This window comes from Mya arenaria, chromosome 10 (assembly GCF_026914265.1).
Source record: "Mya arenaria isolate MELC-2E11 chromosome 10, ASM2691426v1".
Classification (NCBI taxonomy): domain Eukaryota; kingdom Metazoa; phylum Mollusca; class Bivalvia; order Myida; family Myidae; genus Mya; species Mya arenaria.
The window spans coordinates 10,824,562-10,850,100 of NC_069131.1; the positions used below are offsets into that span (position 1 = coordinate 10,824,562).

Here is a 25,539-nt window from a genome sequence, read left to right on the forward strand (position 1 = left end):
TTTTGTGTATTAGAATTTGATATCTACATTAATTTAGTCTTATAATTTGACAGTCGCACACAGTCGCCTCACGGCCTGGGCTCATGCTACACAATTATTCCTATAAAACCACAACATTCTTGACCATGTGTTCATCGAGAATTCTATGACCCCGATAGTATTGTTAATTACCTTCGGCGATGAAGATATTTTTAATGTCCTACCACCTACCTATAAGTTTCTCATTGACCAATCGCCCTATAACAAACTATCACCCGCAATAGATTTCGCATTTGTCTCATATCTTGTACAGGATCCGCACGTGCATTCACCAGACTCAATAAATGGACTTCGGGAGCCATGGTTACGAACAGTCTCATGTCCAAGTCTAGACTCAGACTCAGAAAAGCATTTTAATAAAGGAACAAAATCATATTAATTCCATTTCTTTAACAAAAGTGTATGTAAATAATAGCAAAACATTAATATATCTCAGCAAATTATACGAACATTGATCAAAGAGAAGAAAAAATACAATGAGCTGAGGTTTTGCCTTGATGAGTCTTGTGTCTGAAATCAGATGAATTTATTGCATAAACCTTCATAAAACTGGCCTCCTAATGCATTTAACGAGCACGTAAAGCCATATGATATTGGAACTGCAGAGGTCAATGACGCCTTTTCAAGGCAACAAACACTTTTAAGGGACTGAGTTGAACAGGGCAGTCCACGTTACCGTTCCAAACTCAACTTCACACTCTAAATCAATGAGTATTACAAAAACGGCAATACGTCGGTTCAGAAAAACCCTACATCAGTGGAGGCTAAATCATGAAGCTCTATTTACGACGATTTTATATGGCAGCAGATTTTGAATGTAGAACATTTTTGAAGCCAATACAATAATTGTCAAATACATTATTGATTTTCAAACTAACACCTTCATAGCTCGTCAAATTTGATACAGTGAGACACTATACGTGAATGCTTAAACTAGGCATCTTAGAATAATTAAAACGTCAGAGATAGATTGTCAGGAAATGATACCCGGCAAATGAAATGTAAATTATAAAACAAAAATGCTCTGATAACTGTTTATTTTTTTAAGCAACATAATGTTTTGGAGCACTTAATATATGAAGATGGATTAACACATGTATTGCACGATGCCTGTAACTTAAATGTAAGCCCCAGCTCATTCAAACAAGTACGTCTTCATAAAAAACTTCACACAATTATATTTCAGGTTAACATTGGTTAATGGTAGACATTAGAATGTTAGAATGGTTGTGTCCGAAAATGTAAAATAAGGCTTTCTATTGGTACAAAGTACTGATTGGCAATCAATTGTCCACAATGACACTGAAATATCACCACAGAAAGCTGCCTTCACCCAGTCAGAAGGATCCAGGTCAAGGCCAAGGTCAAAAGATACACATACAATATTTAAAGTCCTGTTTGAAATCATCATAGCATTTGACAATAAATATGAGCCAACTTTTTTTTACACAAGCAACGAATGACCTGAAACTTAATGTATGAAGCATTATGAAAATCTAATTTACAGAATCCGACCCTCAAATTAGCTACTAGCAGTTCTCAGATAGCTCCCATTGACCTTAATGTTCAATTGTGAGGCCAGGTGACCCTATAAGATGTTGGCATCATTTGAAGGGTATTTGATTGCTGAGTTTAAATATGTAATATACATGTAAATGAACAAAAGTACATCATTTCATACAGTTATTACAGCTTGAATATATTTATAATATTTCTTACACAATCATTGAAAGCAATGCATGTGACACTTAAAATGTATCATTTTGCAATAAATGCACTATACTTGATTGATTATTGTTGTCTTAATTCCGGTCATTGATGCTGGGTAAAATAGTACTCGATTGTTCTATATCTGCACTGTTACATACAACTTATGTTTTATATGAACTTATGCTCCATATACCGCCGACATATAGGTGACGTATAGACCCAATGGGCCTGGTGTAAATGTAAAACTATTTATTATGAAATGTTGTTACGCTATGTACGCATAACACTATAATAAACAACTTACTAACTGATTTGTTCTTTATAACTGAAATTGGACATACAGGAATCATTTTGAAATCTTTAAAAGCTGAGTAATTGCGGTTGTTACCTTAGTTTTGTATTTTCTTTATGTGCACACAAAACACTTTCAAATGATACCACATCACATGGGGCCACCTTGCATACAAAGTCACATATTTGTGAGTCAGATACCTTAAATATCCCATGAGCCAGGGCCCCCTGTTTACAAATACATGTATTTATTATTAAAGCAGGGAACAAATACCTGTAAGTGTAATACTTTGACTATTCTAAAGTCTCACAGTGTTTACTCTTCACACAAATCCGAATTTCTTCATTCAATTGATAATAATTTAAGATCAATTTTATATCAGATAGTTGTAAGAATAGTAAGTCTAATTTCTTTTCTTTTTTTTTTAAATATGGCCAACAAAAAATTTGAGTCTCTTTAGAAAAAAAAACCCTGTAACATTGCGCTAAGAAATTTAATGTGTGAAGAATATACCATTGTTGAACTTGTGATCATGTGACTTATGGTGACAAATCACATGATCATTGAAAGCATTACCCAAAATACAATGCCAAAATGAAATCAAATGAGTTAAATCTGTTAAACTGATCTTGGTATTTTAAATTTCAGAATAGGATATAAAAAGTAGAACTGAAAACTATAACCTCACTGCAATAAGAGGTACAACTTTCAACTTTTTGATAACTAACACATTACATGAATGTAGAATCACAAATAAGAAATCATCATAATTATTAACAGAAAAACACAATCATCACATCAAAATATGACTGAGTCTAACAGATATTAAAATTAAAGCTTTATAATACAGAACAACCACACGGTGAATTGTAGAACTATATATTTTTTAAAACACTACTGCAAATAAAAACTAATTGGTTTAAGGGATTCTAATTTTGAAGATCGAGTACAAAATTGTTTTATTGTTTACAGCTAAATGCATGCTATGAATTTCAATCTTTAATAAAAGTGCTTGTTTAATCTGGGGCTTTATTTAATAACCAACTTAGATTAAACTTAAATTTTAGAATAGAATCAGAGTGTTGTGATTGGATTGTAAAATTAACCAGCCAATCAAATGAATGGAATCACTGAGGCTTGTCTAAAGATACGGATGAGAAATAATATTGAAAAAGGCCCCAGGGCCCAATTTCTGGAAACTTCCGAAGCTTAACAGGCTTAAGTAGCTTATTTCAATTAGCCAAAATACATACTTAAATTGAATTTTGATATATGAAAAATGGTTTATTGTATTTATCATAAAGTTAAGTCCTATTTAAGTATAAAAACTCTGAAAGATGTTAATATTATGCAAATTTTTGAAACACAAAAATAGAAAGCTTATCTTAATCCTGTTATAAGGGACTTAAGAAGTTTGGAGAAATTGTTGCCAGTAGATTACACAAACTATCAACTTGTCAACTGTGGTAAGTACTTACTAAACATTTCATTTTATACCAACAATATCATTTTAATGAAATCATTTGCCAGGATCCAATTCCTTGTAACTAAATAATATTTTGTTATAACATTAGTACAACTAAGATGAAACGAACAACAGAACAGGTATTTAACTCATGTTCGACAACTGTTTTCCTTATTGCCATAATGTATATTTACAATGTTCACAAAATTTAAGAATGTTGTTTTAATCATTCTAAATGTGTCATTGAAAATTTAAAGGTGCATCAATCAATGCTAAACTTTTAAACAAAATATGCAGAACATTAACAAATATACAAAACAAATGTTGTTTACAACTATGATGGCAAAAAGAAACACAGTCAGCATTTAGAGATTTCTTCCTAAAATAACTATCAGTCGAAGGGTGAAAGCGAAAGAGTTCTATGTTAATCTTTCAATCATGTCATTTAGGACTGTTTCGCGTTCAACCACGCCATTTCCAGGGCTAAGTGCAAAACAGACATAGCTCTTTCTATATTAAGATGGAGTTATGACCCTTTTGCACTGAGTTCCAAATTTGCAGACTTGTAATCGTCAGAGAATTGTGGGTAATCAACGTCCGTCACCGATACATCTCATCTGAGAAGCTACTACTTCGTTGTCTGGGTCCTTAAATAAAAGAATAAGATCGGCACATTTGACTTACACTGTTCGACTATCTTTTAAAGATTTAAATTAGGTATAACTCACAAGATAATAAATATTAATTTCTGTAAGCTAAATTGTGACAAGAGCTGATACAATCCATTCTCTTGGAAGAAACCAGCACTTATGTCCAACACAGCCTTTTGGGTGAAAGGAGAGCATCTAATACCACTAAAAAACTTTCAACCTTTATACCAAGTAGACCATCACAGAGAAAGTAATTATTAAACATTTAAGAAGAATCTGCCCTCACCCGTCTCCGGAAGCAGACACCGGCCCTGGGGAATCTTCTTTCCCAGGATCACCCAGGATTTTAAGTGCTAGGAGAGAGGCTTGGTCTCTAGCAGCCTCGGGGGTGGGGCCTGAGCCATGCAAGGTCTGAGGGGGGCTCGAGACTATGATCAGCCGTGATAGGTACTCATTCGTGCTCTGGAAATATGTGTCATGAATAAATGAACACTTCATTCAGCTTAACATGAATATGCAAATACTCAATACATATTCATATGAATATATAAACAGTTCTTTCATCTTAAGATGAATATATGAACACTTCATTCAGTTTAACATGAATATGTAAATACTCAATACATATTCATATTAATACATAAACAGTTCAATCATCTTAAAATCAATATATGAATATATAAACAGTTCATTCATCTCAAGATGAATATATAAACAGTTCATTCATCTTAACATGAATGTCCAGAAATCATTAAACTCAGTACAGGGCCTGCCGGCTTGTGGTAATTTTGATCACTGCATTTAGCGAATGGGATCTGGCCTTCCTTTTTTTCAAAAAGAAATTCACAATTTTGACTATAATTGGAATTTCCAGTCTCAAAAACAACAGGGCTGGTGATGACCATCCTGCCTACCTAGTTTGAGGGGCCTTGGAATAAGAGATCACAAGTTATTGATAGGAAACTATGGGGACAGACACATGGACAGACTGATGGCCTAATCACTTTATGCCACCATTCAGCCGCATAAAAATGCCACGCCCTAGTATGACACAAACTAGCCAACTCATGGTCTAACACCTAAGCCGGAAAACCATTGCGTACATAAATACAATTATTCATTTAATAGGGTAACTGCACCATGAATTATTTTCAATCATCTAAGGAATATTAATTTGCCATATAAACATTTACAGACATCAAAACATTTTACACAACTCATCCAGGAAAAATGTTAGTAAGCTTGCCAAAGGATTGCTCTTTTACAAATTTCCGGGACTCATTGAATAAAATTGTGCATTATTAATGGTGATGGGTGACAGATCCTATTTGTATTTTTTATATTTGGTTGGTTGATACCTCATCATAGCTTATATTCACTAAATTATATGAGAACAGAACAGATGTTTATTCAGACTCTACACTGAAGTACATTGTAAATGCAGTTGAAGTTGTACATGATAATGATGATACACGTGTCCGACAAATAAACAAACATTGAACTACATACAGAGTAGCGTCACTTACCGAGCCAGCAAACTCGTCAAACTTGATTTCCAGGTTTTTGCGGATACAGGCCTCCCTCAGTTTGAGTTCAGGCCTGTTTGTGAACTGGGAAACATTTGATACAGGGCTGGAGAAATGTAGACCTGAAATATTACTCTGTAAGTACATGTATGTACAGGAGCTTGATCACGTTAAGTGAGCATGCAGTTAGGTGAAATCAGAAATAGAAAGGTTTTATGTACATGTGAAATGACCCAAATCCTCAAAACATCTTAAGTCCCTTATAACAGGATCAAGCTAAACACACTTCTTTTATTTCAGAATAATTTGTATGATAATCTGGAGAGCTCTGAGACTTTATCTTTATCAGAATCAAGACAAACTCTAGCAGAATGATAAACCTTGGTACCACTTGTGTACCCCAGTCCCCGCCCCCATCACCCAACAATCTCCCTACCTTTGAGTGAAGAGTAGTTGGCCCTGTTTCCCTCTGGCAGAATGATAAGCCCTGGGACCGCCTGTCTGGTGCCATTCATCACTGGGCCTAAAGACACAGCAAGACATAGGAATTATCACACCATGAATAATGTTATAAATTTGATGTAAAACTTCATACAATCATGTCTTGGTATAACTTAAAGCTGCACTCTCACAGATTGAACGTTTTGACAACTTTTTTATATTTTGTCTTGGAACGAGCAAATTTTTGCTTAAATATCTGCAAACCAGTGTAAAAAGACTGCTGACAAAATATCAGATCGCAGATTGTCATATTTCCATTCCAAATTTGATGTTTTTAGCATTTTTCTTAAACCGTTAGTAATGGTTTAAGCCATAAAACATCAATTTTGGAACGGAATTATGAAAATCTGCGATCTGACCTTTTGTCAGCAGCCTTATATCACTGGTTTGCAGATATTTATGCAAAAAGTTGTTCATTCTAAGACAAAAAATAAAAAAGTTGGAAAAACGATAAATCTGTAAGAGTGCAGCTTTAAGAGGGCAACATGATATGGCTAATGAACTACTTGTGTAAAAAGTTGTCATTTATTGTCCAAACAAATATAATTTCAAGATTTAGTCCTATTAAACAGTAATTTATAGATTTTTTTACAAATAATTTATTTTATGGTTAAACTGCAAAATATCAATACCTACATTAAAAAGATATAAACATATTTAAAGACTTAATTATTTTAATACCTGATTCTTCAGTTCTGTCAGAAAACGTCACCTTTTTCTCACTCAAGCCAGTCTGTAGAAAGAAACAGGTCTCGTCACCACATGAAATTGTTCGTAATATTTTTTTAAGAATATGTCACAAATAAACAAAAGAAGTAAAGCAAAACACTGTTGATGTTATACATCAATAATCTTTATGACTTTTTCACAAACTACAACAATAGTTACAAACCATTCAAAATTATGCAAAAAATAATGTTAAGTTGTTGACTAAGACACCAGCAATTATTGACTCACATCTCCCTGCATTTTGATGGCTGGTTTGACTGGCTGTGGTGAGGGCTTGTTAAATCCGAGCATCTGTAACATGGACTCAGCAGCATGACGTTTGGCCAGCTTCTTGTTGGGCCCCACCCCTGTACATGTATGTTCATCCACCTGCACCTAGCGATAGATCATACATAGTGAGTGAATTAAACAGTCTCCGTTCATATGCTCATCACACTGCACCTGGTGATACATGGGGAGTGAATTAAACAGCCTTAGCTCATATGCTCATCAAACTGCACCTGGCGATACATGGGGAGTGAATTAAACAGCCTTAGCTCATATGCTCATCACACTGCACCTGGTGATACATGGGGAGTGAATGTAACAGCCTTAGCTCATATGCTCATCAAACTGCACCTAGTGATACATCCGCCCGGTTAGCTCAGTCAGTAGAGCGCTGGACTGTTAATCGGACAACCCGGGTTCGATTCCCGGGCGGACCAGGTCACTTCTGTTGTGATTGGTTATGAAATCCTTTCTACGACCATTCGCACTGTACCACTGCCCCTGGCATGTACAGAAGTTGTCAGTTCCTTGCAGAAGTGAAGGCACCTAGTACTGGTTCACCGCCCAGGATAGGTGTGCGGTGGTTGAACTGTCACTCTGGGACCCTTCAATGTGCTCACGCCGGGACCCGGAGTATAAACTACTAACACCACCACCACCACCTAGTGATACATGGGGAGTGAATGTAACAGCCTTAGCTCATATGCTCATCACACTGCACCTGGTGATACATGGGGAGTGAATGTAACAGCCTTAGTTCATATGCTCATCAAACTGCACCTAGCGATACATGGGGACTGACTTAAACAGCCTTAGCTCATATGCTCATCAAACTGCACCTAGTGATATACAGGGAGTGAATTAAACAGCCTAAGTTCATATGCTCATCAAACTGCACCTAGTGATACATAGGGAGTGAATTAAACAGCCTTAGTTCATGTGCTCATCAAACTGCACCTAGTGATACATAGGGAGTGAATTAAACAGCCTTAGTTCATGTGCTCATCAAACTGCACCTGGTAAAAGATGGGGAGTGAATTATATAGCTTTGTTCATATGTTCATCCACATCAGCCTGGTGAAACATGGGAGTGAATTCAATAGCCGAAGCTCATATGCTCACCCAACTGGGCCTGGTGATATGTGGGGGCTGAATTCAATAGCTTTAGTTCATACACTCATCTACCTGCACCTGGTGAAACATGGGAGTGAATTATATAGCCTTAGTTCATATATGCTCAACCACCTGCACCTGGTGAAACATGGGAGTGAATTATATAGCCTTAGTTCATATATGCTCAACCACCTGCACCTGGTGAAACATGGGAGTGAATTATATAGCCTTAGTTCATACACTCATCTACCTGCACCTGGTGAAACATGGGAGTGAATTATATGGCCTTAGTTCATATATGCTCATCTACCTGCACCTGGTGAAACATGGGAGTGAATTATATAGCCTTAGTTCATATGTTCATCTACCTGCACCTGGTGAAACATGGGAGTGAATTATATAGCCTTAGTTCATATGCTCATCTACCTGCACCTGGTGAAATATGGGAGTGAATTATATAGCCTTAGTTCATATGCTCATCTACCTGCACCTGGTGAAACATGGGAGTGAATTATATAGCCTTAGTTCATATGCTCATCTACCTGCACCTGGTGAAACATGGGAGTGAATTATATAGCCTTAGTTCATATATGCTCATCTACCTGCACCTGGTGAAACATGGGAGTGAATTATATAGCCTTAGTTCATATATGCTCAACCACCTGCACCTGGTGAAACATGGGAGTGAATTATATAGCCTTAGTTCATATATGCTCAACCACCTGCACCTGGTGAAACATGGGAGTGAATTATATAGCCTTAGTTCATATATGCTCAACCACCTGCACCTGGCCATATGTAGGGAGTGAATTACATAGCCTAACTTTATGTATATCATAGTAACTGTTATTACAACATTATATCACTTTCTCTTGTTGGCACAATGTTACACAAGAGTGTGGTCTTCTACTGTAGAGTTCTCAGAGGAAAACCACTTGTCTGGCTTGATGATCTTAAACCAAACTCACATATGCCCAGGCCGAGAATCAAACTGGATACCTTGATGAGCAGTGAGTGCCATTACCATTGCGCTAACCGGACAACCATTAATGTTGCACATGCTGAATTTCTAAAGTTAAGGACAACAAGACAACTTAATTCACACACTCCTCCACACACATGTACCTGCATGACAAACTCTCTTCGCCTAGGTAAGCCCCTCTCGGCCAGGAGGGAGTACACCGGCTCACGTTTTTTCTGTGCCTGTTGTATCTGTATAAGCCGGGAGATGGGGTTGATGCCCACACCATACGCCGGGTCAGCCTTCTGCATCTGCTTAGAACATCCAGAACCAGTACACAGAACACTGTCTAGATAATGTCATCTCATACATAATAAATTGTATTAAGGTCAATTATGACAAGAGCCTATAGTTAATAAAATAATGCTTGAATAGATAAATATTACTCGATAAAACCAGTATATTTGATAAAATACAGGAAACCTTGAATTTTCATGTTTTTATGATATAACTCAAACCCAATTACCGGTATGTGATAAAAGTTGAATTACTCACTGGCATAACATTCTTTTTTAACTCTTCCATAAAATGTTGAAACATGTATAAATCAATAAAACCAATAAATTAAAGTGAATTTATTGAATCTAGTTCCATGAATATCATGCTTATAAAAGAGGTTCTTTTGTACTCAAACAAATACGGTCTCACTATGGAAAGCCATAAAACAATAACTATATAGTAGAACTTAAAACGAGGTAAAGCCTTGATAAAAAATATAGGTAGTTAAATCCAACATATTTGTTGAAACATATTGAAGACTTGAGATCATTCACAAACATAGGCCCAAAACATTCAAAGTTTGACTCGCGCAAACCTTTATGAGATTCCTGTTCTTCTTCTTGTTCACGACAGGTTTCATTTTTGGCCTCGGTATGTTTGGCGGAAGGGTTGGAAGGGTCTTTAACTCCTGTCAAAATAATGCAAGACACAGTTTGGTGTTATGAAATGAACAAAATACTTGGAAAAGACTGAGAATCTTCTCATGGTTATGCATAACCTTTCAGATCTTCCCTCACGGTTAGATATAACCTTCATCAAGGTTAGATATAACCTTCATCAAGGTTAGATATAACCTTTCATCAAGGTTGGATATAACCTTTCAGATCTTCCCTCAAGGTTAGATATAACCTTCATTAAGGTTAGATATAACCTTTCATCAAGGTTGGATATAACCTTTCATCATGGTTGGGTAAAACCTTTCAGATCTTCCCTCAAGGTTAGATATAACCTTTCATCAAGGTTAGATATAACCTTTCATCAAGGTTGGGTATAACCTTTCAGATCTTCCCTCAAGGTTAGATATAACCTTTCATCAAGGTTAGATATAACCTTTCATCAAGGTTGGGTATAACCTTTAGGATCTCCCCTCAAGGTTAGATATAACCTTTCATCAAGGTTAGATATAACCTTTCATCAAGGTTGGGTATAACCTTTAGGATCTCCCCTCAAGGTTAGATATAACCTTTCATCAAGGTTAGATATAACCTTTCATCAAGGTTGGGTATAACCTTTAGGATCTCCCCTCAAGGTTAGATATAACCTTTCATCAAGGTTAGATATAACCTTTCATCAAGGTTGGGTATAACCTTTAGGATCTCCCCTCAAGGTTAGATATAAACTTTCAGATCTTCCCTCAAGGTTCGAGATATCCCCTCAAGGTTAGATATAACCTATTATATCTTTCATCAAGCTTGAGTATATAACCTTTCAGATTTTTCTTCAAAATCGGATATAAATGATGGATTTAGTATAAATGTATTTGGCTACATCATTGACCTATAAACCAGAGGTCCGTGGCTACTTGTACCATAACGTGATCTTATTGTTAAGCTGTAGTAAGTTTTATTTGAATACCTTGAGATATTGCTTAACAAGAGTCAAGTAGATTGATCAGATAAAAGGAGGATTTTCATTGGTTGAATTATATTTTTATCCAATCAGAACCATGTAACATAATAAAAGTTCTTCACATTGTGTTAAAAACCTCAATTTTAAACAAAAGAATAAATTAAGATTAAATTGACAGTAAATTATCTGGTATTTTATTACCATATAGGCAAGCCTATTCCTTTGTCATGCTCTACTACGTTTTAACATACATGTACATTGCCATTATTCTTAATATGACAAAGTTGGAATATGACAAAGTGAAACTACAAGTAAACAATCAACTCTATATGGGAGAAAAGGATGTCACTTTATTTTTTACAATCCTGATATCTGTTTTTGATTAATAATGCCAAAAGGAAATATGTTAATCAACAAAAACTGACACATTTATATTTTATCATGATCAAAGGCAAACAAATCTGACTGTTTAGGAAATGGAAGAAATGAACAATCATTGATAACATTTATTCCACTCTCCATATTAGTCTGGAAGTCAACATTTCTGATAGTAAGCAGAATGTTCTACTTGATTTTGGAGGAAGGTAATAGCCCATTAAATTGGCTCTTATATATATTTTTCCGTGAAATATTTTGATGTGCATCATATTTCTATATGGCATATGGTCATCACAGTGTCTCATAAAAATAAATAAGTGATTCAAATTGAAATATAATTAAAATTCTTCTGAATGTTTTAAAAAGGTAAAATGATGCTCATGTGGTAGAGACATGCTAGTCTTATGTCAAATCCCCTGGGATTCTAAACAAAAATGTCAAACATCTGGAATGGTCGCCAGAAGTATGGCGTATATGCATTATCATGACTTATTTTTTTTTACAAAATGAACCAATAATGTCAACATCGATTAGAGATTCCCCAGTACCTTAAGCATAAGTTCAGCTCCACGTTTCTTTGAAAGTTTCTTGCTGTTTCCCTCGGCTTCAGTTACGAATGATCCAACGATACACTGGGTCACAAACGTCTTCATGTGAGGTGGACCAGACTCTCGAACCACCTGTAGAAGTGAGGCCAATTTAAACATGCTGACTACAGTATCTATTTTACTATGTCACTCTTGTTTGCACAATGGAGCAGGAGAGTGTGGTTTTGTGGTGTAGGTGAAACCAGAGTGCCTGGCAAAACACAATCTTTTCTAGCCTGGTTACCACAATCCAAACTCTCATATGCCCAGATTTTTTTGTCACTTATCAGCAAAAGAATCCTGCCGATGAAAATGATGTTTCCAGAATAGCATAATTATATTGATATATATTAATAAATAATATGGATATATTGTGCATTATAATTGTAGCTTTTTTAAATTACATATTACAATACTCTATTTTAACTTACCACACTGTGATCAGTACGTTTTTTATCCTGATCACTTGGATAAATATTAATTATTTTTTTCTCCTTATTATGTGACTACCTAAACAGTATTCATTTATTTTGGCTAATGTCAGACAACAATTTATTTCATCAAAACAGCTCAAATTGTCATTAAGTATGAGGTGCCTTCACAATCAAGCACACAGTACAACATGCCATCAGCATCAAGCATGTAGTGTGACATGCCATCGCAATCAAGCATGTAGTGTGAAATGCCATCACAATCAAGCATACAGTGCTACAAGCAATCCAAATCAAGCATACAGTACAACATGCCATCACAATCAAGCATACATGGCTACAAGCAATCCAAATCAAGCACACAGTACAACATGCCATCACAATCAAGCATACAGTGCTACAAGCAATCCAAATCAAGCACACAGTACAACATGCCATCACAATCAAGCATACAGTGCTACAAGCAATCCAAATCAAGCATACAGTATCACATGCGATTACAATCAAGCATACAGTACAACATGCCATTACAATCAAGCATACAGTATCACATGCCATTACAATCAAGCATACAGTATCACATGCCATTACAATCAAGCATACAGTATCACATGCCATTACAATCAAGCATACAGTTTCACATGCCATTACAATCAAGCATACAGTATCACATGCCATTACAATCAAGCATACAGTATCACATGCCATTACAATCAAGCATACAGTTTCACATGCCATTACAATCAAGCATACAGTATCACAAGCCATTACAATCAAGCATACAGTATCACATGCGATTACAATCAAGCATACAGTACTACATACCATCACAATCAAGCAAACTTAAAGCAGTATAAGAAGCTTACGTCAAATGAGACAGGCATGTTATGGCGCAGAGCTATCTCGTGTACGAGGCTGATCTCGGACTTGGAGTCGTCCGCCTCCCCTGTACATGGGAAGTAGATTTGAATTAATTTAATTTATTTTCAATTATAAAACTTCTTTTCAAACTGGCATACATTTATATAGGAAACAAAAACCAATTCACATAATTTAATACTTGATATCGGCAGATATCATTATAATTTTAGCAGAATGATGAGATTTCTTCATTTTTAAGGCTAGATATTTCAGGTCCTTTCAGATTGTCCTTGATGTTTTCACAATAGGGTCGTCCTTGAGTTGAAAATATATTTTAATTTAAAACACAAACTCAAATTCCTGAAAAGGAATTCCTTAAGAAGTTTATCCCTAAGAATTCTTCGATAACTGAAACTTATGTCATGTGCTTACCAGATTCCCCAGCTTGGTTTTCCACTTCTTCCTCCACATTATCTCCCCCTGCCGTTGGCTTTTCCATTCCGTCAGGAATCTGTAGGTGGCGTAAAATCTCCAGTGCTTTCTTGGCCGCGTTGTGCCGAGCCATCTGCCGCGAGATGCCTTCCCCAATAAATTCCCGAGTGCCAACTTTCAGTGAGACATAGAACGACCTGGCTGGTCTCATGTAATGGTATCTAGAAATAAATATTTATTGAAAAAATGATAACACTAATTATCCATTCAATTTATCTTAAAATCTTGGACTATAATCAGATCAAAATCCTATGTAACATTGACTCAAAATACAACCCCACATATCAGTTCAAAATCTTGACCGAAACATAAATTCAAACCATTGTATGGAACAATCATGTTGGATGATCTACATCCCAATAATTGAGCGACTGGGGAGTAACACATTATCTCTCATGTCAACTAATAAAACACTAGTCTTCAAAACAAGACTCTGGATCAACAAGCCACAACTCTTAACACTTCTTCTTGGTTAAATACATCTGAACCAGTCTAGGGGGTGGGGATGTAATATTTAAGCAAGCCCAACTCTGCACTACCTATTAGCCAGTGCAAATTTCAACAACTTCAAACGTTTACCTTTGGTTCAGGTTCATATTATGGTTTCAAACAAACAGAAACTCTCATGATAATAAACAGGGATGTGAATGCTTGGTCACGAATCCACTAAAAATGGGGTCACCCTTATTAAACTTACAAAACGTAAATCAATTTTGAACATTTCTGACCAGCACCAACACATTTTAAAATCTTTTTTTTGTGCAAAAACAGCTGAAATCGGCTGATCCACTGAAAATTATCATGCCTGAATAAAAATGGTAGAATTGAGCAAGTTAGCAAATTCCTATAGAATATGAAACCTCTTTCCTAATGGTCCTTTGATTGTACATGGTGGTGAAGTCCAGACTATTGTGAAGGGCCCATTTTCACTACCATCATGAGTCTGAGACTCATGCTATGAAAACTGAATCTTAAACATTTTAAAATATCTATAATACAGTCCAGACTCGCTATGTCGACATCGGATATGTCGACTTTCCGGTTGTGTTGACTTTTTCTTCCGGTCCCAAATTTATTCCTTCTTATTCTATATAAAAATAAATCTGTTTGTGTCGATTTTTTTTCTCTCGACTTTTTCGCTATGTCGACCTCGTTTTTCAGTCCCTGTGGTCGAATTTCACACATTTCCTATGATCTTTATGTCAAACTGTAGATCGAGATGTAGGTGTGAAAATATTCATGACGGTTTGCGGCATGACGCAAAATACCGTGCGTATCAATATAACAAACTGTCTAAATTGGAGGATACAAAAATATAATTGGTAAGTGCGAATAATTAAAATTGTTTATGTTTTTTATTAAAGAGACATTTATTGCTCAAGCTCTTTTTGGTATTTTTTAAAACATGAACATTTTACTGATTTGATAACAATTCCGAATGGGCACTGAAAGATTAACTTCATAATGTCAAATGTTAGTTCCATGCTCTGGTCGACCATTAAATAATAATGCTTGAATGCTTTTTTTAGAATGTGCTAAATTGCTGTGTATAAACGAAACACGAATGTGCTATTTTATAAAAGTTGTTGTCATATGTACGGTATAGCACATATGACAACAAGTGTATGCGATTGTGGTTTTATATGTGTTTTGTGTGATCCGTAAACGTAAAAGAAATAAATTTGACACATATAATTCTTCTTTTGTTTCACTTTATTTTTCAATAATAAGTTTGCTGTTTTTACGATGGAAATATGTAGCACGACCGTTCAATTGTAAATGTTAACATCGAACATCAATCTAACTAACACGTGTTGGGATTGGTGATATTTTTTGTTATTTCGACTTTTTTCACTAGGTCCCGCAAGTCGACATAACGAGTATCGACTGTATAGCTAATTTTGACAAAAGATGTGTGGTCGATTGTAGAACATATTTTTGGTAAAACATCCAGCCATTTTTACCATCTTTTCTGTCTGTAACAGCATTTTAACAACAAAATTAATATTGTGCTTTTCTTAGTCGAAGTCTAACTCCAACACAAGACATTTGTGAATATGGGCTCCAGTCATACATGTTGGTTTGTTTCTCGATGTCAGACAACTGTTGTAGATTCCGTAAATTTAGTGAGAGTGGTAAATTGGTGATTTTTTGCAAATCAATCAGGTCACAGATTAAAAAGTTAGCAAATTATTAATTTACCTATTGTTCCCAATGATAAGCATCTGCAGTGTGAATATCACAAATTGGGTCAAAATCTACTATCCCATAATGCTCACCTTTGGTTGTACATGCCACGGAAGTCATAGTTATGGTGTGGGTAGTACATGTTTGTTCGGTTCTCAATGTTCCGGTAGATCGCTGGCTCCCCCCTCTTCATGGCCAGGGCATTGAGCTCTACCGTTGGCGTGATAGAGCTGCCCAGACCCAAATCTGTCAGAAAAGAACTTCCATGTTTGGAGTTTCATGACATTAGTTATGTTTGAAAGTTGATGAGTTTGTTTTTCCACACAATCACTTATTTAGAGCTTTGTTTACAGGTGGTTGGTTTTCAACAGCAATATAGACATTGGGAGGATACAAAGGACCATTATTCGAGCAACGATGAAATAATAAAGGCATAGCCCTAAAAAAATGTTTTAAGTAACCAGACCCTACATAATAAAAGACAAAGACCCATGTGATTTTTTGCTGTTTCTGAAATAAAAAAATTGATTTGCCAGTTAACCAAAATAAATAGCATAAAATCAATGATTTGTAAGACCTAATATGGTTGGCTGTGAAAATACCTGTCAAATCAAAATCTTGCTTTCAGAACAAGATACGTGATTTAACCATGACGACTGTCCAGTTATATTTAAACAAAATGTTGAAATATTAAAACCAGCAAGTCACTGAGATTAAACTATATTTGCCAATAAATACAATACAAAAATATATAATAAAATTCCTGCCAACCATATCTTATAATTTTAGGGATGTTACCTGAAACATTTGTTTTGCTATGCGTATCAACATTAACTGATCAATTTTGGTTCATAGTTTAGCTGTATGTATGTTTAGAGAAAGTGTGAGACCTTCCAAGTCTTCCCCTGGTTTCCTGGAGGGTTTGGGAGGCGGGTGTTTGAACTCGGTCTTCTCCAGGGCGATCTCAGCTGCTGCATGCTGGGCTTTCTGGAAGAGCAAGCAAGATTAGCGTCAAGTTTGAAGTCTGTTGTAGCAGTTTCATTTACTGAATTGTTGTAGCTTCATTCTTCATAAAATTATAAGATTCCACCCAATATATAACCCTATAACGAAACCAAAGCATTTTTTACAAGCCTGGGCTTGATTCAGACTTGCAAGTGTATGCTAATGTCAACCAGTGCTTTTAAATCTGTGACCTCTTGGATGAGAGGAAGACACAATTATTACTACACTTAAAAGATATTCAAAGATCTTCAGTTTGTTTTAACATCCTTGACTTAAAACACAGAGTATGTTGTTGAAGGAATTTTGAAGGCTGACTCACATAAACACCTGAAGACTTTTAAGCCTTTTTGGTTGTCATAATATTTTCTAACGTTTTTCATTGTGAAATTGAGGGGTGACAAAGTAAAGACTTTAAACAACCATCATAATTGCTCCACCTTAATACTGGGACCAGATGCAGAGTAGTTTTCCTTGTCACCAATCTGAAGCTTGACGAAGAAGGTCTTCTTGTGGGCCGGACCTTGCTCGTCAACCAGCGTGTACTGGTGTGTTACCTAGGCAACAGATATTCAAATTAAAAAGGTTTATAGATAAATTTATGCAAAAGAAAACATATGCAAAAGAAAACAGACTTTGAAATTTATGCTGTAAATAATAACAAGAGCTGTCACAGAGACAGCGCGCTCGACTATTCCGCCGCTTTTCAGTGTAAGGATTGAAAAGTTTTGGCGAAACATGCATGGATCACTGTTAGAATAGATTTCAATGCAATTCATGATGTGCTGAGATAGTAACATAAATGTGGTTACATGCAAAATTTCAACCAGATTTTTTAAGTCTAATAATAAAGGGCAATTATTTGCAAAATACAGTTATATATCTTGGTTATTCAACTCGTTGAGAATACCATTCTATAAAGTCTCAATTCAATACATCAAGTAGTTGCTTAGAAATTAACCCATGTGTGCTTACACACAAAACCTTAACCAGAATTTCTATGTCGAATAATAAAGGGCAATTATTTGCATTAAATGAAACTAGAGTTATCTTACATGTTTAATTAAGTAGGTTGGATGGTTGAGTACCAATGTATCGAGTCTCAATGCAATACAACAAGTAGTTGCTTTGATATTAAAATAATGTGTGCTTGCACACAAAACCTGAACCAGAATTTCTAAGTCGAATAATAAAGGGCAATTATTTGCATTAAATGCAAAGTAGATTATCTAACTTGGTTAATTAATTAGGTTGGATGGTTGAGTACCATTGTATCAAGACTCAATGCAATACCACAAGTAGTTGCAGAGATATTAAACTATGTGTGCTTGCACGCAAAACCTTAACCAGAATTTCTAAGTCGAATAATAAAGGCCTATTATTTGAATTAAATGCAAACTAGAGTTATCTAACTTGGTTAATTAAGTAGGTTGGATGGTTGAGTACCAATGTATCAAGTCTCAATGCAATAACTCAAGTAGTTGCTGATATATTGACCTATGTGTGCTTGCACGCAAAACCTTAACCAGAATTTCTAAGTCGAATAATAAAGGCCTATTATTTGCATTAAATGCAAAGTAGAGTTATCTAACTTGGTTAATTAAGTAGGTTGGATGGTTGAGTACCATTGTATGAAGTCTCAATGCAATAACTCAAGTAGTTGCTGAGATATTAACCTATGTGTGCTTGCACGCAAAACCTTAACCAGAATTTCTAAGTCGAATAATAAAGACCTATCATTTGCATTAAATGCAAACTAGAGTTATCTAACTTGGTTAATTGAGTAGGTTGGATGGTTGAGTACCATTGTATCAAGTCTCAATGCAATACCTCAAGTAGTTGCTGAGATATTAACCTATGTGTGCTTGCACGCAAAACCTTAACCAGAATTTCTAAGTCAAATAATAAAGGCCTATTATTGGCATTAAATGCAAAGTAGAGTTATCAAACTTGGTTAATTAAGTAGGTTGGATGGTTGAGTACCATTGTATAAAGTCTCAACGCAATACCTCAAGTAGTTGCTGAGATATTAACCTATGTGTGCTTGCACGCAAACCTTAACCAAGGGGTGACGCCGACGCTTGGGTGAGTAGTATAGCTCTCCATATTCTTCAAAAAGTCGAGCTAAAAATAGAGAAATACTTTTTAAAATCTGCCATTTATGCCCATGTGCAACACTAATTCTCAAATGTTGGCTCCAATTTCCTTATTGGCATTCAATTTTTTTTTTAATTCCTTTATGAACCATTGTGTGAATTTATAGAAACATGTAATAAATATGCATTTATAAGTCATATTATAGGGGGTTTTTAATGATTATTCAAAGGAGGGATTTTTGACTCTATACTAGAGGGTATGAATTTGAGACTTTTAAAGCTGTACTCTCACAGATTTACCGTTTTTACAACTTTTTTATTTTTCGTCTTTGAACAAGCAAATTTTTGGGTAAATATCTGCAAACCAATGTCAGATTAAAGATTGCTGACAATCAGAGCCCAGAGTTGCATATTTCCATTCAAAAATTAATGTTTTACGGCTTAAAAAAGTTGTAAAAACGTTCAATCTGTTAGAGTGCAGCTTTAATAGGGGAACTTACTCTATTAAAGCGAGCTAACTCGTTGATGAGACACATAGGGGTTTTCTCTTTTGTGTTTGCCAAGTTCTCTGAATTTCCCTTATCCTCATTGGTCAATATTGTGCCAGTGGGAGTGTCATGTGACTGGCTCAAAGTCACATGACCACTCGCTCCGTTCTGATTGGCCAAGGAGGCAAAGTGTCTTGGGTTTGCTGAAGTGCCTTTTGATTGGACGCCATCATTCAAGCCTGTAAACAACACAAATCTTTTAAATACATAAGAAATTTGCAAAAAAATATTTTTATACTTTAAAATTGCTCAAAAATCTCATTTCTACCTTAACTGAGAAATATACATGTAAAATGGAAATGTTCATAGCCAAGAAACAAACCACACACCTCTTCAGTTATTTTTCTTGGTGCAATTTACCGCCTTCTAAAGGCTGTTTCTCTTTAAATGTCCATTTCCCCCCAAAAATATTAAAAACATTATCCCAAATCATTAGGCACAGTTCCCTTGAATGAATAAAAAAGCAATATATTTCTGCTAAAAACAAACAAATCGTTCAATACCTCCCCTATTATAGATAAGTCATGCATAAAAAAGTCAAAATATGTACGCTTTTTTATACTGTGTACTGTAAAGAATATGGTGGCTGCTAATTTTGACAATTTTTCACTGCGTCTTATCTATGGCAGTCATCGAAATTAGACTTTGGGATCAACAAGCCTGAATTATTATACTATTGCTTGGCATCAATTTTTTTAACAAGCCCTGCTATATAAAATTCAGAATTTGAGCAAGCCCGAAAGACATTTAACCAGTGCAGGGCTTGCAGGCTTGTGCTAATTTCGACCACTGCTATGGTATTAAGTTTTTTATCCGATTTTTCAGGATTCTTTACCAGCATCCTATCTATGCTAGCGTCCAATACAAAATATAATACAGTATTTGCTGTTATATCAGTATTTGTTTGCAGGATTTTGTATTCTCCAAGTCTGAAAATTCTCCCAATTTGTAAGGTACAGGTGGTGAGAAAAAACAGTAAGACTGATGCAAGACTGACAAACACTAAGAAAAACAGAAGACTAACTTAGTTTTAAACACACCTGATGTTTTTGAGACGTTAAATGTTCCCATCACCGCAGTATGGCCCTGCAGGTTGACATTCGGGGACTGAGTTGGCTTTTGAAAAGTGACTTTGGTTGGCTGTTTCACCCCAATGGTGGCCTTAACTGCAGGAGTAGATGTTTGTTTTACACCAGTGCCTGCGCTTGTTTTGTTGACTGGGACTATAGGCTTCATATTTCTGAAAAATAAGTTATAATTATGTTATGTCTCTTAAAAAATGTTACAAGACTTGTTTGGACGATAATACTTAATATAATTCAATAACTAAATAATCAGTTTGAATCTGTAATCATCCCTTATTATTATTAAAAGTGCAATACTTTTCAATGCCAGCCTATGAGATTAACAGTGGCACAGTATCAGACAAGCTCCAAGTACCTTCACTAAAACAATCATAACTTTTGATATTAAAAAAATCATTTTAGCAAATTATTCATCACTGGAATGGTTAAAAATTTTGTTTGCTAATGCAGGGCTTTTTCTATAGTACCAACGGGTCCGACTATCGGACCCATTCCCAAAGCAAAATAAAAGATATTTTTCCCAATCTTCAGAAAAAAATCCCAATCCAAAAAAAAAAAACAATTTTTTTTTTTTTTTTAGAAATTCTTTATACCTGTACTGGTTCATTTTCAACATTCTAATAAATTACGTGATGTGAAGTTTTTTTGGTACTTGAACTCAAAAATCATTGATTTTCATCACATTCAGAGATATGAAATATCTGTCATGATTTATTGAAATAGATATTTACACCCCAAGGATTGTTATTTCAGCCATTGTGGGTCTTTTAAAGAGAAAATAAACTAATATTAAATCATTTCCTAATTCACAGGAGACTAGACAGCTTTTTCTTTTCACTGTAAAATTTCCCAATTTCCGCATTTTCACGACGCAAAATTTCCCAAAATGTCTAGGGTCTTTTTCCCAAAATGGGCAGAAAAAGCCCTGTAATGGTAAAAATCTATTTTGTGAAAACTGTACTTGGACAGTTTTACAGCGAGTTAATAAGACAAAATCACTATGTAAAATGCCAACGTACAGCTTTCTTCGAAATTTACATACATTTGCAAAAAAGAGTAAAATGAAGAATTTCCATTGAAGAACTTTTTAACTATCCAATGAAGGAACCAAATAAAAACTGCATAATCCATATTAATCTGTAGTGGTGTAAACAGTTATCGTGCAATTTGTAAGAATATATTAATTAAATTTAATGAAAATATGATTTTATGGGTGAAAGTGTAGAATTTGAAAATTTTTTGCTGGGGGCCACCAGGGCCCCAGGTAGTCCAGAGGTTGAGGGGGCTGGAGGCCCCCATAGCGTCTAGAATTAAGCTTTCTATAGAATAGTTCAAAGCCTCTCCTGACATTACTTTCAGGGCTCGACATTAACCACTGCCCGATTGCCCGGGGCAAGTAATTTTTGCAGGCGGGCAGTAGTTTTTAGAATCTACCTGCCCGATCGGGCAGTAACCAAAAAAACTCGTCATAGTGGCGACTTTTCTGGTAAAAAAAGTAGTCCATCTCCTTCTTGGAGAGTATTTATCAAACCGAAACTAATGCACTCATTGGTTGTTGACTCGAAAAATCGGGTCAAACGGAGCTCCTCTGACATTTTCATTCGAAACTACGATGGCGAAGACTGCCGAATATTTTCCGATAGAGCTCGAGTAATTCCGTCTAGATCCGTTGGCCAATCGCGTGAGCTGCACCAAATCCATATAGCTAGCATTCCAGTTAATGCCCTCACAATGTACACAAATCGTCAAATAATGTTTTGACAGTCGACGCTGTCAAGTTTTTTTAATGTTTCAAACGAAAAAAGGCTAAGTCATCAAGTCATCCGAGAAAAAGACCAGCTATGAAAAGAAACGAAAACGACGCTGGGTCGAGTCTTGGGGAAACAGTTTTCCTGGACTCAGACACAGCGAGAATGGTCATTTTGGCTATTTTTCGGACTGCTCCAATTTTCGGATGCTCGGTTTTTGGAACTGTACGATTTCACTTTACATTGCAATAAATTATAATTTACTTCAAAATAAATGTAAGATAACAAGGCTAAGATAATAAGAGGTTGACTGTTCATTCTTATAATTCAATTTTATTTCATCCTTAATAATTTGAATGTATGTGCTATTAGTTACAAATTTCATGACAACTGATTTATTTAAAATACAGCAAGCCCTGATGTGCAGGTTGAATCTGGAAATGGATTTTGATGTGAAGTATAACAACAAAATGAGCCCAAAAAAAATGGGCAAGTAAAAAATCCATTCGGGCAAGTGAAAATGGCTAGGTGGTTGCCCTTTCGGCAACCAAGTATTAGAATAAGCGTCAAGCCCTGACTTTGACTATTTCAAAACACATAGCCACTCTGGATATCAACAGTCTGAAACAAGCAACAATTTGGTTCTTTAAACCTCGCTGTAAAACTCTCTAGCTATGGTTTGATCAAGTTATAAATGTTAAATTAAGTAGAGGTACTTGGGAGTTCTTGCTGGAACCATGCTACTGTAAATTAATGAGTGCACATTAAATATAGATCGCAGTTCTTCTTCTTTCGGATACCAGCAACCTCACACTGATTGAAGATTACTGCCAGAATTCACATTTTGTTGACAAAAACAAATTCTGACCCAACACTAGAAGTCACTTTCCCTTTCATTATTATATTAAAAAGATGATTTATATTGCTTCCAGTATGAACATGGGTCTATTTTGATATATTTCTGCAATCAGTGTAGCCCGATTCTTTTGTAGTATAAGACAACAGTCTATTATTCAAGATGTTCCCATTTTAGCCAAAAATGGTCACATTTTTGTTATTCTTTAAAGTTTAATAGTGACAGCTTCACAACAAGCCATAAACAGGTATTCAGTGAGAAAATAGAACAAAAAACTTCGGAGAAATAAACAAAATATTTCAAATGTACAATTTATACCAACCTTTTTGTAATCAGCTGTTTCGTTTCAGAGGATATCTTGGCAAACATGAAAGAAAATTGCAGGCAAACACACCAAATTAGTGTTAGTCTGCACCCGATAGGCGATTTATTTTATTCATCTGCGTCATTGGAGGATTGATACTCAACACAGCAAAAGTGTACAAAGATATTCAAACGCCAACTTGCATCAATTATCTCCCTTTACAAAAGTCGTAAACGGACCAAATGATTTATTGAAATAAATAGTGCAGTATATAACTAGGTTGAAGTAATGAAACAAACATTTTATTTTAACAAGCTGTTATGTTGACTTTGGAAATATCTTAAGAAAGTTACTGATAGCATCTGAACATTAACCGTATCATTTTCACACACGACACAGAAGGAAATCTTGACTTCTCCTTTTACTGCTTTTTCCCCTTTGCCAAAAACATGTGACTTCCATATTAATAGACGTATAAAATTGGAACACCATAGTCACCGAACACAAAAAAGAAACCATTTTATATTTTGTCTATCAGTTACAGACGGCAGTCCACTTCTTGGTTGAGTTAACAACTGAACCATTGCTTATCGTATTGATAGAGTCACCATATTATAGCTGTACATTCGTATCCGAACAGTATTTGAAATGGCTGACCAGAAGATAAAGTGTCGCTCGTATCAGTTGTATTTCCACCCCAAATCTACTACTGGTTCAGAAGTTTGCATTTCAAACTTGCCATTCACAGAAGTGACCATAATATCCTCAAAATTTACATCGTCGACTTCGCCCTTAAACGCAAACATTGACGTTGCACTGATCATCAGAGCTAACATTCACTATGCAAAGAATCAGCTCTATCAACGCTACCAGAACGAACATGTATGCTAAACAAAGCGATTTGGTTGAAATGACGAATCTGTCGAATGGCCGTTTGCCATGTTAGTATAACACACATTAATCTTGAGCGACAGTATCTCGAACAACACGACCGACTACAGACTGCCACTTTGTTGAACGGTTCTGAGGAATTTCCTGCCAATATCTGATGTGCATAAAAGGACCTTACCCGTATAGACTGTCGGATGGCCGCACTATCAAAGATGATAACGAAAGATGTTTCGCCCTGGAGTTATCGTTTTACTCAAGAGTGTTGAAAACTTGAATTGAACAAATTGCTGTTTTAATTAAACAAAATAAGTGTTGGGCGTTGATATGTATGTTAAAAATCAGTTGAACGCGACCAATAACTTTATTTACACATTAGCTGTCAGAGAAAACAGTTGACTGCCTGGGAGGGGTGTTAACTGCTCCATATTGGTTCTGGTTTTACTGATTTGGAGGCAATAAACAGCATTTAAATAATGTTTGAACAACAAAAGGATGTTAAGAGCTTGTAAAAATACTTTTGAACTGTATGCATTGCAAACCCCAGCGAATCTCGAAGAACTGGAAAAATAAATAGCAGAAGCTAGAAATTTACTGATCGAAGAAAAGACGCAAGACCCGAGAGCCTATGACATAATATAGTACGTCTTTTGAAGGTGACCGGTCAGTGTTGGCAGTAGCTTCTGCGAACTCGTACTGGCCTGTGCTAAGTACTTCATCCAAACAGAACCTATTCTCGAAACTACTGAGAACAAATATAAAATATGTCGAATTGAAACCATGTGCTTAAAAGATATTCTCACTGAGATTTTGTATTGTTTAATTCCTTTGATGTGTCTGCTTCTCATTTGGTTATATATGTTTTCCATCCAGGTAGGGCTTATATTATATGTTTTAAATGAATATTTCATTAAC

General features: G+C 35.6%; 1 protein-coding gene across 2 annotated transcripts; it reads right to left on the reverse strand.

Moving 5' to 3' along the window:
• Positions 1 to 1,061: 1,061 nt before the first annotated feature.
• Positions 1,062 to 23,910, reverse strand: LOC128205418 (double-stranded RNA-binding protein Staufen homolog). 2 transcript variants are annotated; one of them, XM_052907023.1, is made up of 17 exons: positions 23,755 to 23,910; positions 20,784 to 20,983; positions 19,696 to 19,922; positions 17,540 to 17,656; positions 16,988 to 17,084; positions 16,190 to 16,343; positions 13,851 to 14,071; positions 13,424 to 13,503; positions 12,088 to 12,219; positions 10,128 to 10,220; positions 9,418 to 9,564; positions 7,141 to 7,287; positions 6,865 to 6,916; positions 6,119 to 6,205; positions 5,683 to 5,804; positions 4,443 to 4,618; positions 1,062 to 4,153 (listed from the first exon to the last, which is right to left on the reverse strand). In XM_052907023.1, the coding sequence occupies exons 1-17, from the start codon at positions 23,799 to 23,801 to the stop codon at positions 4,135 to 4,137; spliced, it is 2,118 nt and encodes a 705-aa protein (XP_052762983.1). In that variant the 5' UTR covers positions 23,802 to 23,910; the 3' UTR covers positions 1,062 to 4,134. The 2 variants fall into 2 exon arrangements, with proteins under 2 accessions (XP_052762983.1, XP_052762982.1); XM_052907022.1 differs by having other exon boundaries at positions 9,418 to 9,567.
• Positions 23,911 to 25,539: the final 1,629 nt, after the last annotated feature.